Here is a 13,399-nt window from a genome sequence, read left to right as displayed (position 1 = left end):
GGTCCTCTGATGTTAACATTAGAACGATATATTGCATCCAATCAAAACACTGTCCCTCTAGCCATTCAGAAATATTTTCCATTACAGGCTACTGTACCTGAAGTCATTACTAGAGGCACCTGGAGTAAAAAACACAAATCCTATCCTTCCAGTCTGCAGTATCATTGGGCGTTACCAGAGGTCCCTGGAGTTAGAAACATATATTTTCCTAGCAGGCCACAGTACTTTAGTGTATTGCTGTAGGTCCTTAGAATCACATATATGTCCTTCCCTTAATTGGACTCCTGTACCTTTGACTGTTTACTAGAGGTTCCTGCAGTTGGAAACAAATATTTTCCTGGCAGGCTGCTGCACCCAAGGATATACCAGGAGGCAGATAGATGCCATTCCACCTATAGGGCTGCAGTCCATTTGGCTGTTATTGTGGGGTCCTGGAGTCAAGTTTGCATCCTTCCTATAATCTGGCTACAGTACCCTGCCCAGTTTCTGAAGATCCCATATGTAAGGAAATGCCTCCTTGGCATGGTTACCCCCTGACTTTTTGCCTTTGCTGATGCTATGTTTTGAATTGAAAGTGTGCTGAGGCCTGCTAACCAGGCCCCAGCACCAGTGTTCTTTCCCTAACCTGTACTTTTGATTCCACAATTGGCACACCATGGCATCCAGGTAAGTCCCTTGTAACTGGTACCCCTGGTACCAAGGGCCCTGATGCCAGGGAAGGTCTCTAAGGGCTGCAGCATATCTTATGCCACCCTGGGGACCCCTCACTCAGCACAGACACACTGCTTGCCAGCTTGTGTGTGCTGATGAGAACAAAACGAGTAAGTCGACATGGCACTCCCCTCAGGGTGCCATGCCAACCTCACACTGCCTATGCAGTATAGATAAGTCACCCCTCTAGTAGGCCTTACAGCCCTAAGGCAGGGTGCATTATACCATAGGTGAGGGCACCAGTGCATGAGTACTGTGCCCCTACAGTGTCTAAGCCAAACCTTAGACATTGTAAGTGCAGGGTAGCCATAAGAGTATATGGTCTGGGAGTCTGTCAAACACGGACTCCACAGCACCATAATGGCTACACTGAAAACTGGGAAGTTTGGTATCAAACTTCTCAGCACAATAAATGCACACTGATGCCAGTGTACATTTTATTGTGAAATACACCCCAGAGGGCACCTTAGAGGTGCCCCCTGAAACCTTAACCGACTATCTGTGTAGGCTGACTGGTTCCAGCAGCCTGCCACAACCGAGACATGTTGCTGGCCCCATGGGGAGAGTGCCTTTGTCACTCTGAGGCCAGTAGCAAAGCCTGCACTGGGTGGAGATGCTATCACCTCCCCCAGGCAGGAGCTGTAACACCTGGCGGTGAGCCTCAAAGGCTTACCCCCTTTGTTCCAGCACTGCAGGACACTCCAGCTAGTGGAGTTGCCCGCCCCCTCCGGCCACGGCCCCCACTTTTGGCGGCAAGGCCGGAGGAAATAATGAGAATAACAAGGAGGAGTCACTGGCCAGTCAGGACAGCCCCTAAGGTGTCCTGAGCTGAAGTGACTCTAACTTTTAGAAATCCTCCATCTTGCAGATGGAGGATTCCCCCAATAGGGATAGGAATGTGACCCCCTCCCCTTGGGAGGAGGCACAAAGAGGGTGTACCCACCCTCAGGGCTAGTAGCCATTGGCTACTAACCCCCCAGACCTAAACACGCCCTTAAATTTAGTATTTAAGGGCTTCCCTGAACCTAAGAATTGAGATTCCTGCAACTTACCGAAGAAGAAGACTGCTGAGCTGAAAACCCCTGCAGAAGAAGGAAGAACACACCAACTGCTTTGGCCCCAGTCCTACCGGCCTGTCTCCTGCCTTCTAAAGAACCCTGCTCCAGCGACGCTTTCTCAAGGACCAGCGACCTCTGAATCCTCAGAGGACTGCCCTGCTTCAAGAGGAACAAGAAACTCCTGAGGACAGCGGACCTGCTCCAAAAAGACTGCAACTTTGTTACAGAGGAGCAGATTTAAAGACCCCTGCAACTCCCCGCAAGAAGCGTGAGACTTGCAACACTGCACCCGGCGACCCTGACTCGACTGGTGGAGAACCAACACCTCAGGGAGGACCCTCCGGCGACTCCGAGACTGTGAGTAACCAAAGTTGTCCCCCCTGAGTCCCCACAGCGACGCCTGCAGAGGGAATCCCGAGGCTCCCCCTGACCGCGACTGCCAGATCCTAAAGTCCCGACGGCTGGAAAAGACCCTGCACCCGCAGCCCCCAGCACCTGAAGGAACGGAACTTCTGTGCAGGAGTGACCCCCAGGAGGCCCTCTCCCTTGCCCAGGTTGTGGCTACCCCGAGGAGCCCCCCCCTTGCCTGCCTGCACCGCTGAAGAGATCCCTTGGTCTCTCATTGAACATCATTGAAAATCCGACGCATGTTTGCACACTGCACCCGGCCGCCCCCGCGCTGCTGAGGGTGTACTTTTTGTGCTGACTTGTGTCCCCCCCGGTGCCCTACAAAACCCCCCTGGTCTGCCCTCCGAAGACGCGGGTACTTACCTGCTGGCAGACTGGAACCGGGGCACCCCCTTCTCTCCATTGAAGCCTATGTGTTTTGGGCACCTCTTTGACCTCTGCACCCGACCGGCCCTGAGCTGCTGGTGTGGTAACTTTGGGGTTGCTCTGAACCCCCCACGGTGGGCTACCTTGGACCCAAACCTGAGACTTGTAAGTGATTTACTTACCTGCTAAAACTAACAAAAACTTACCTCCCCCAGGAACTGTGAAAATTGCACTGTGTCCACTTTTAAAACAGCTATTTGTGTTTTATGTGAAAAGTATATATGCTACTGTAATTATTCAAAGTTCCTAAAGTACTTACCTGCAATACCTTTAAAATGAGATATTACATGTAGAATTTGAACCTGTGGTTCTTAAAATAAACTAAGAAAAGATATTTTTCTATAACAAAACCTATTGGCTGGATTTGTCTCTGAGTGTGTGTTCCTCATTTATTGCCTGTGTGTATGTACAACAAATGCTTAACACTACTCCTTTGATAAGCCTACTGCTCGACCACACTACCACAAAATAGAGCATTAGTATTATCTCTTTTTGCCACTATCTTACCTCTAAGGGGAACCCTTGGACTCTGTGCATACTATTCCTTACTTTGAAATAGTGCATACAGAGCCAACTGCCTACATTGGTGGATCAGCGGTGGGGTACAAGACTTTGCATTTGCTGGACTACTCAGCCTGATCACACGACAAATTCCAAAAATTGTCATTTGAAATTGATTTTTTGCAATTTGAAATTTTTCTAAATTCTTTAAAGTCCTGCTAGGGCCTTGTGTTAGTCCCTGTTAGCATTGCTTTTAGAGTTTAAAAGTTTGCTAAAAGTTTGAATTAGATTCTAGAACTAGTTTTAGATTCTTAAAAAGTATTCCAACTTTTAGAAGCATAATGTCTAGTGCAGAGATGAATGTGGTGGAACTCGACACCACACCTTACCTCCATCTTAAGATGAGGGAGCTAAGGTCACTCTGTAAAATAAAGAAAATAGTAATGGGCCCCAGACCTTCCAAACTACAGCTCCAGGAGCTGTTGGCAGAGTTAGAAAAGGCCAACCCCTCTGAGGATGGCAACACAGAGGATGATGATAGTGACTTGGAGGGTGATTCCCCCCTACCAGTCCTATCTAGGGAAGACAGGGCCTCTCAAGCCCTGACTCCAAGCATAATAGTCAGAGATGCTGGCTCCCTCGCAGGAGGGACCAACCTCTCTGAAATCACTGAGGATAACTCCAGTGAAGAGGACATCCAGTTAGCCAGGATGGCCAAAAGATTGGCTTTGGAAAGACAGATCCTAGCCATAGAAAGGGAAAGACAAAAGATGGGCCTAGGACCCATCAATGGTGGCAGCAACATAAATAGGGTCAGAGATTCTCCTGACATGTTGAAAATCCCTAAAGGGATTGTAACTAAATATGAAGATGGTGATGACATCACCAAATGGTTCACAGCTTTTGAGAGGGCTTGTGTAACCAGAAAAGTGAACAAATCTCACTGGGGTGCTCTCCTTTGGGAAATGTTCACAGGAAAGTGTAGGGATAGACTCCTCACACTCTCTGGAAAAGATGCAGAATCTTATGACCTCATGAAGGGTACCCTGATTGAGGGCTTTGGATTCTCCACTGAGGAGTATAGGATTAGATTCAGGGGGTTCAAAAATCCTCGAGCCAGACCTGGGTTGACTTTGTAGACTACTCTGTAAAAACACTAGATGGTTGGATTCAAGGCAGTGGTGTAAGTAATTATGATGGGCTGTACAATTTATTTGTGAAAGAACACCTATTAAGTAATTGTTTCAATGATAAACTGCATCAGCATCTGGTAGACCTAGGACCAATTTCTCCCCAAGAATTGGGAAAGAAGGCGGACCATTGGGTCAAGACTAGGGTGTCCAAAACTTCCACAGGGGGTGACCAAAAGAAAGGGGTCACAAAACCTCCCCAGGGGAAAGGTGGTGAGACAGCCAAAAACAAAAATAGTAAAGAGTCTTCTACAGGCCCCCAAAAACCTGCACAGGAGGATGGGCCCAGAGCCTCTTCACAAACCAATTTTGGGTACAAGGGTAAAAACTTTGATCCCAAAAAGGCCTGGTGTCGTGGCTGTAATCAGCCTGGACACCAAACTGGAGACAAGGCCTGTCCCCAGAAAAATACCACTTCTAACTCCACTCCAGCTAAAACTGAAATGGCCAGTCTCCAAGTGGGATCAACAGTGTGCCCAGAGCAAATCAGGTGTCACACTGAAGCTACATTAGTCTCTGAGGGTGGGGTGGATTTAGCCACACTGGCTGCCTGGCTGCCTGGCCCCCTAACATGCAAAAATACAGGCAGCAGCTCTTAATTAATGGGACAAGTGTAGAGGGCCTGAGGGATACAGGTGCCAGTGTCACTATGGTGACAGAGAAACTGGTTTCCCCTGGCCAATACCTGACTGGACAAACCTATCCAGTCACCAATGCTGACAATCAAACTAAAGTACATCCCATGGCAATGGTAACTTTAGAGTGGGGAGGGGTCAATGGCCTGAAACAGGTGGTGGTCTCCTCAAATATCCCAGTAGACTGTTTGCTTGGAAATGACCTGGAGTCCTCAGCATGGGCTGAGGTAGAACTGAAAACCCATGCAGCCATTCTGGGTATCCCTGAACTGGTGTGTGTCAAAACAAGGGCACAGTGCAAGGCACAGGGTGAAAAAGTAGAGCTGGAGTCTGGAAGAAAGGCCCAGCCTACCAAGAGAAAAGGAAAGTCAGCTGGGAAACCAGCTGCAACATAACAAGAAAAAGAGAACCTCTCTTCTCAGGAAGAAGTTCTGCCCTCTGAGGGAACTGAGCCTATGGAGCTGGAACCTTACCAGGTTGAGCTCTTGGGCCCAGGGGGACCCTCAATGGAAGAGTTGTGTAAGGGACAAGAAACCTGTCCCTCTCTTGAAGGCCTTAGGCAGCAAGCTGCTGAAGAGTCCAAAGGCAAGAAAAATGGAACACATAGGGTCTATTGGGAAGATGGACTCCTGTACACTGAGGCCAGAGATCCCAAACCTGGTGCCACTAGGAGAGTGGTAGTGCCTCAGGCGTTCAGAGAGTTTATTCTGACCTTAGCCCATGATATTCCCCTTGCTGGGCATTTGGGACAAACCAAGACGTGGGAGAGGTTAGTCAACCACTTCTACTGGCCCAACATGTCCCAGAAGGTTAAGGAGTTTTGCATCTCCTGTACCACCTGTCAAGCCAGTGGTAAGACAGGTGGACATCCAAAGGCCCCCCTCATTCCACTTCCAGTGGTGGGGGTCCCCTTTGAAAGAGTGGGTGTGGACATAGTGGGTCCACTTGAACCTCCCACAGCCTCAGGAAATATGTACATCCTAGTAGTAGTGGATCATGCTACTAGGTATCCTGAAGCTATTCCCCTTAGGTCGACTACTGCCCCTGCAGTAGCCAAGGCCCTCATTGGTATCTTTACCAGAGTGGGCTTCCCTAAGGAGGTGGTGTCTGACAGAGGTACCAATTTCATGTCAGCATACCTGAAACACATGTGGAATGAGTGTGGAGTGACTTATAAATTCACTACACCCTATCATCCACAAACGAATGGCCTTGTTGAGAGATTCAACAAGACATTAAAAGGCATGATCATGGGGCTCCCAGAAAAACTCAAAAGGAGATGGGATGTCCTCTTGCCATGTCTGCTTTTCGCTTACAGAGAGGTGCCTCAGAAGGGAGTAGGGTTCTCACCCTTTGAACTTCTATTTGGCCACCCAGTAAGGGGACCACTTGCTCTTGTTAAAGAAGGCTGGGAGAGACCTCTTCATGAGCCTAAACAAGACATAGTGGACTATGTACTTGGCCTTCGCTCAAGGATGGCAGAGTACATGGAAAAGGCAAGTAAAAACCTTGAGGCCAGCCAACAGCTCCAGAAGTTTTGGTATGACCAAAAGGCTGCACTGGTTGAATTTCAACCAGGGCAGAAAGTCTGGGTTTTGGAGCCTGTGGCTCCCAGGGCACTTCAGGACAAATGGAGTGGCCCTTACCCAGTGCTAGAGAGGAAGAGTCAGGTCACCTACCTGGTAGACCTGGGCACAAGCAGGAGCCCCAAGAGGGTGATCCATGTGAACCGCCTTAAGCTCTTCCATGACAGGGCTGATGTCAATCTGTTAATGGTAACAGATGAGGATCAGGAAGCTGAGAGTGAACCTCTCCCTGATCTTCTGTCATCAAACCCTAATGATGGCTCAGTAGATGGAGTGATCTATTCAGACACCCTCTCTGGCCAACAGCAATCTGACTGTAGGAAAGTCCTGCAGCAGTTTGCTGAGCTCTTTTCACTAAACCCTGGTCAGACACACCTGTGTACCCATGATGTGGACACAGGAGACAGCATGCCTGTCAAAAACAAAATATTCAGACAGTCTGATCAAGTTAAGGAAAGCATCAAGGTGGAAGTCCACAAGATGCTGGAATTGGGAGTAATTGAACACTCTGACAGCCCCTGGGCTAGCCCAGTGGTCTTAGTCCCCAAACCTCACACCAAAGATGGAAAGAGAGAGATGAGATTTTGTGTGGACTACAGATGACTTAACTCTGTCACCAAGACAGATGCCCATCCCATTCCTAGAGCTGATGAGCTGATTGATAAATTAGGGGCTGCCAAATTCTTAAGTACCTTTGACTTAACAGCAGGGTACTGGCAAATCAAAATGGCCCCTGGAGCAAAAGAAAAGACAGCATTCTCCACACCTGATGGGCATTATCAGTTCACTGTTATGCCCTTTGGTTTAAAGAATGCCCCTGCCACCTTCCAAAGGTTGGTGAATCAAGTCCTTGCTGGCTTGGAGTCCTTCAGTGCAGCTTATCTTGACGATATTGCTGTCTTTAGCTCCAACTGGCAGGATCACCTGGTCCACCTGAAGAAGGTTTTGAAGGCTCTGCAATCTGAAGGCCTCTCTATCAAGGCATCCAAATGCCAGATAGGGCAGGGAACTGTGGTTTACTTAGGACACCTTGTAGGTGGAGGCCAAGTTCAGCCACTCCAACCTAAGATCCAGACTATTCTGGACTGGGCAGCTCCAACAACCCACACTCAAGTCAGGGCATTCCTTGGCTTGACTGGGTACTATAGGAGGTTTGTGAAGGGATATGGATCCATTGTGACAGCCCTCACAGAACTCACCTCCAAGAAAATGCCCAAGAAAGTAAACTGGACTGTAGAATGCCAACAGGCCTTTGACACCCTGAAACAAGCTATGTGCACAGCACCAGTTCTAAAAGCTCCAGATTACTCCAAGCAATTCATTGTGCAAACAGATGCCTCTGAACATGGGATAGGGGCAGTTTTGTCCCAAACAAATGATGATGGCCTTGACCAGCCTGTTGCTTTCATTAGCAGGAGGTTACTCCCCAGGGAGCAGCATTGGAGTGCCATTGAGAGGGAGGCCTTTGCTGTGGTTTGGTCCCTGAAGAAGCTGAGACCATACCTCTTTGGTACTCCCTTTCTAGTTCAGACTGACCACAGACCTCTCAGATGGCTGATGCAAATGAAAGGTGAAAATCCAAAACTGTTGAGGTGGTCCATCTCCCTACAGGGAATGGACTTTATAGTGGAACACAGACCTGGGACTGCCCATGCCAATGCAGATGGCCTTTCCAGGTTCTTCCACTTAGAAAATGAAGACTCTCTTGGGAAAGGTTAGTCTCATCCTCTTTCGTTTGGGGGGGGGGGGTTGTGTAAGGAAATGCCTCCTTGGCATGGTTACCCCCTGACTTTTTGCCTTTGCTGATGCTATGTTTTGAATTGAAAGTGTGCTGAGGCCTGCTAACCAGGCCCCAGCACCAGTGTTCTTTCCCTAACCTGTACTTTTGATTCCACAATTGGCACACCCTGGCATCCAGGTAAGTCCCTTGTAACTGGTACCCCTGGTACCAAGTGCCCTGATGCCAGGGAAGGTCTCTAAGGGCTGCAGCATATCTTATGCCACCCTGGGGACCCCTCACTCAGCACAGACACACTGCTTGCCAGCTTGTGTGTGCTGATGAGAACAAAACGAGTAAGTCGACATGGCACTCCCCTCAGGGTGCCATGCCAACCTCACACTGCCTATGCAGTATAGATAAGTCACCCCTCTAGTAGGCCTTACAGCCCTAAGGCAGGGTGCACTATACCATAGGTGAGGGCACCAGTGCATGAGTACTGTGCCCCTACAGTGTCTAAGCCAAACCTTAGACATTGTAAGTGCAGGGTAGCCATAAGAGTATATGGTCTGGGAGTCTGTCAAACACGGACTCCACAGCACCATAATGGCTACACTGAAAACTGGGAAGTTTGGTATCAAACTTCTCAGCACAATAAATGCACACTGATGCCAGTGTACATTTTATTGTGAAATACACCTCAGAGGGCACCTTAGAGGTGCCCCCTGAAACCTTAACCGACTATCTGTGTAGGCTGACTGGTTCCAGCAGCCTGCCACAACCGAGACATGTTGCTGGCCCCATGGGGAGAGTGCCTTTGTCACTCTGAGGCCAGTAACAAAGCCTGCACTGGGTGGAGATGCTAACACCTCCCCCAGGCAGGAGCTGTAACACCTGGCGGTGAGCCTCAAAGGCTTACTCCCTTTGTTCCAGCACCGCAGGACACTCCAGCTAGTGGAGTTGCCCGCCCCCTCCGGCCACGGCCCCCACTTTTGGCGGCAAGGCCGGAGGAAATAATGAGAATAACAAGGAGGAGTCACTGGCCAGTCAGGACAGCCCCTAAGGTGTCCTGAGCTGAAGTGACTCTAACTTTTAGAAATCCTCCATCTTGCAGATGGAGGATTCCCCCAATAGGGATAGGAATGTGACCCCCTCCCCTTGGGAGGAGGCACAAAGAGGGTGTACCCACCCTCAGGGCTAGTAGCCATTGGCTACTAACCCCCCAGACCTAAACACGCCCTTAAATTTAGTATTTAAGGGCTTCCCTGAACCTAAGAATTGAGATTCCTGCAACTTACCGAAGAAGAAGACTGCTGAGCTGAAAACCCCTGCAGAAGAAGGAAGAAGACACCAACTGCTTTGGCCCCAGTCCTACCGGCCTGTCTCCTGCCTTCTAAAGAACCCTGCTCCAGCGACGCTTTCTCAAAGACCAGCGACCTCTGAATCCTCAGAGGACTGCCCTGCTTCAACAGGAACAAGAAACTCCCGAGGACAGCGGACCTGCTCCAAAAAGACTGCAACTTTGTTACAGAGGAGCAGATTTAAAGACCCATGCAACTCCCCGCAAGAAGCGTGAGACTTGCAACACTGCACCCCGGTGACCCCGACTCGACTGGTGGAGAACCAACACCTCAGGGAGGACCCTCCGGCGACTCCGAGACTGTGAGTAACCAAAGTTGTCCCCCCTGAGCCCCCACAGCGACGCCTGCAGAGGGAATCCCGAGGCTCCCCCTGACCACGACTGCCTGATCCTAAAGTCCCGACGGCTGGAAAAGACCCTGCACCCGCAGCCCCCAGCACCTGAAGGAACGGAACTTCTGTGCAGGAGTGACCCCCAGGAGGCCCTCTCCCTTGCCCAGGTGGTGGCTACCCCGAGGAGCCCCCCCCTTGCCTGCCTGCACCGCTGAAGAGATCCCTTGGTCTCTCATTGAACATCATTGAAAACCCGACGCGTGTTTGCACACTGCACCCGGCCGCCCCCGCGCTGCTGAGGGTGTACTTTTTGTGCTGACTTGTGTCCCCCCCGGTGCCCTACAAAACCCCCCTGGTCTGCCCTCCGAAGACGCGGGTACTTACCTGCTGGCAGACTGGAACCGGGGCACCCCCTTCTCTCCATTGAAGCCTATGTGTTTTGGGCACCTCTTTGACCTCTGCACCCGACCGGCCCTGAGCTGCTGGTGTGGTAACTTTGGGGTTGCTCTGAACCCCCAACGGTGGGCTACCTTGGACCCAAACCTGAGACTTGTAAGTGATTTACTTACCTGCTAAAACTAACAATAACTTACCTCCCCCAGGAACTGTGAAAATTGCACTGTGTCCACTTTTAAAACAGCTATTTGTGTTTTATGTGAAAAGTATATATGCTACTGTAATTATTCAAAGTTCCTAAAGTACTTACCTGCAATACCTTTCAAATGAGATATTACATGTAGAATTTGAACCTGTGGTTCTTAAAATAAACTAAGAAAATATATTTTTCTATAACAAAACCTATTGGCTGGATTTGTCTCTGAGTGTGTGTTCCTCATGTATTGCCTGTGTGTATGTACAACAAATGCTTAACACTACTCCTTTGATAAGCCTACTGCTCGACCACACTACCACAAAATAGAGCATTCGTATTATCTCTTTTTGCCACTATCTTACCTCTAAGGGGAACCCTTGGACTCTGTGCATACTATTCCTTACTTTGAAATAGTGCATACAGAGCCAACTTCCTACACCATATGTGTCCACTTCTGTCCCTTCAGTTTCAGCATGACAGAGAATTCTGAATAGAGCAGATGCCTGTGAATGTCTTTTGTTGAACCTGTAAAGAGACAATGGGAAAACATTGACCGTGCTTTCCTTTTAGGTATCACTAAGCAGAATACATACAGAGAGAAAGTTTGAAGGAGTGTCCATGCATTATCTGCTGAAAATAAAATGAAATAGTCATTTTTAAAAAGCAAAATTATCTGTTTATGTAAAAACACTGTCCCTGGAGTCTCCTGCCAATTCTGACACACAGCAGGATGCTGTTCCTCAAGCCATTACTAGGAGAGAAGTCTGCAATACCATAGATCCTTATTAAGTTCCCCTGTTGTGGGAAACAAATATTTTTCTAGGAAGCTGCAGTACCTTTGGCTGTAACTAATCCTTTGGTTTTGAGTTAATTGATTATTGACTTGCAAAAAGTAGCTCTGAAATAACAATAGCAAAGCGAAAACTAATGACTCTGGTCCAGTAGTCGACAGATAAACCTCACCAAATGAAAACAATAAGAGACTGAAATGCTCCTGGATGGGACAAACACAAGAAGAGGGAGAAAAACTTAACAAATTAACATCATTGATCTAACATAGGCAGCAAAGCCATTCAATTATGAGCAAGTGGATGGTCCGTAGCCCACTGTAAATATATGTTAAACTATTGGAAACAATTGATAGTGAGACCAATAAATTATATAACAAGAAAGTTCACCAGAGGCCACAGAAAGAAAGGGTTGATCCCAAAGCTGATTAATGTCAAGGGAGAAGGGTCACAAACAAACTAGTACTCGTATCCAGGCCCCATTGAATTCCTTCATTCAGTTGGATAAAACCTATTGCTCTTTCCATTAGAGTGGACAATGATGCTTAAGGGACATTATGCTTTTCTGCTACTCCTTGGCTCTGCTGACTTGCATTGTTTGATTTTTGCTATTTGAGTCAATTTTCAGTGTATCAAGACTGCTATTTCTTGTTGTCAGAAATGGCTTAAATCTCTTAATAGTAAAGTAGTTGTTGCCCTGCTCGTGTTTTTTTCCAAGGGATTATTTTGTTTTTGCATTATGGTTTGTAAGATATTATTCTTGTTTACCATGCTTGTGTTTGCATTCTGCAGACTGTTCTTCCATTAATTTGCCTTATCTGTTAAACTGTATGTTATTCGTAGAACAATTTGTTTCTGTATGCTAATGTTTCTGTATTTACTTCTTTTTCTCTTACAATTTTAAGCTTGGGGGCAGCAGTTTCTGTAATGGCCAAGATTCCACTGCTGGAGTGCCTAACCAGACATAGCTACAGAATGTGCCTAGGGAGACTGATTTCTTCTGCTGAACTCGAGGGAACTGAAAGCCTGGACTCTGAAAAGTCTAGTGATGTGGTGCTTTTTTCTGAAGAACCTCAAATGAACAAGTCACATTTAGCATCACTTTCCAAGCCAGTAGAACAATCTGCTAGAGAAAGCATTGGCCCAGAAAGTGTTGGGGAGGCTCGGGACTCTCAGACCTCTGAAGAAATGTGTGACGAAAATCTGCCTTCTTTTAATGTTTCCTTGTTAGACTGGATAAATGTACAGGACAGACCAAATGATGTGGAGTCTTTGGTCAGGAAGTGTTTTGAGTCTATGAGCAGAGTAAGTACACCTATGTGGTTTGTTTTTCAATAATTTGCATTCTACTATATACAAACAAATGAGTATGTACCTTATTCCAAATTATGTTCTTTCGATAATGTTCACATATTGCACTTGTCTTACTGATCCCGGCTTGCACAGTTATGGAGTGAGGAAAACTTGCTAACCACACATTACCCTGTTAATTCAGGCCCCTTTCAAAGCACCCTGTTTAAAGGGTGCTGTAAGTGGAGGCATCGGGCAGTTTACCAGTTTAATGTGGTCGAAAAGTAAGTGGTTCACACATATCACTGATGTGGTGGTTACACCTTTCTTTACTTTAGAATCTTGGTACCCCTAAACCTTACAATGAACTTCATTTTTGCCCAGAATATAGATTAATCACAGGCCAGAGCACTTGCGAAGGCCCAGTAGTACTCAGCCTCTGTTCCTTCATTACAACTTTTATGGCACAGAAATGTGTCTCTGCAAGGTTTTATGCTGAGGCAGATTTGCTTATCTGTTTTTCCTTTACTTTTTTGTGTTTCTTCCTCTTTCATACATTTGTGGTATTAAGGAGTCTACACAATGATTCTGCAGATTCTTCTTGTAATAGGGGATTTTGTTGCCCTGCTTCTTTACATTTTCAAGTAGATGTCCATGTCTGATGAACCTTTAAAGCTAAAAGTTGGTGTACTTGCAGGATTTTTATGCACTTCTTTTGGTGGCTTTTTCCTCAGGGTGCACTAGATAGAAATTGCTTGGCTTTCTCAAGGTGCCACTGCTCCTTTTCTGTTAGATAGCTTTTTTC

At 47.5% G+C, this 13,399-nt stretch overlaps 1 protein-coding gene across 4 annotated transcripts in view; it reads left to right on the top strand.

The window, feature by feature from the left end:
* The window catches only part of RB1CC1 (RB1 inducible coiled-coil 1), a 486,536-nt gene that overhangs the window by 84,194 nt on the left and 388,943 nt on the right, over nt 1–13,399 (top strand). For all 4 annotated transcript variants that reach the window (XM_069220165.1, XM_069220164.1, XM_069220163.1 and 1 more), the window contains exon 6: nt 12,210–12,609. In XM_069220165.1, the coding sequence (XP_069076266.1) occupies nt 12,210–12,609 (400 nt within the window). The remainder of the gene's footprint in view (nt 1–12,209; nt 12,610–13,399) is intronic.

The sequence above is a fragment of the Pleurodeles waltl genome, chromosome 2_2, assembly GCF_031143425.1.
Source record: "Pleurodeles waltl isolate 20211129_DDA chromosome 2_2, aPleWal1.hap1.20221129, whole genome shotgun sequence".
NCBI lineage: Eukaryota > Metazoa > Chordata > Amphibia > Caudata > Salamandridae > Pleurodeles > Pleurodeles waltl.
Note: the sequence above shows the minus strand (reverse complement) of the source record. Positions and strands in the feature narration are given on the sequence as shown.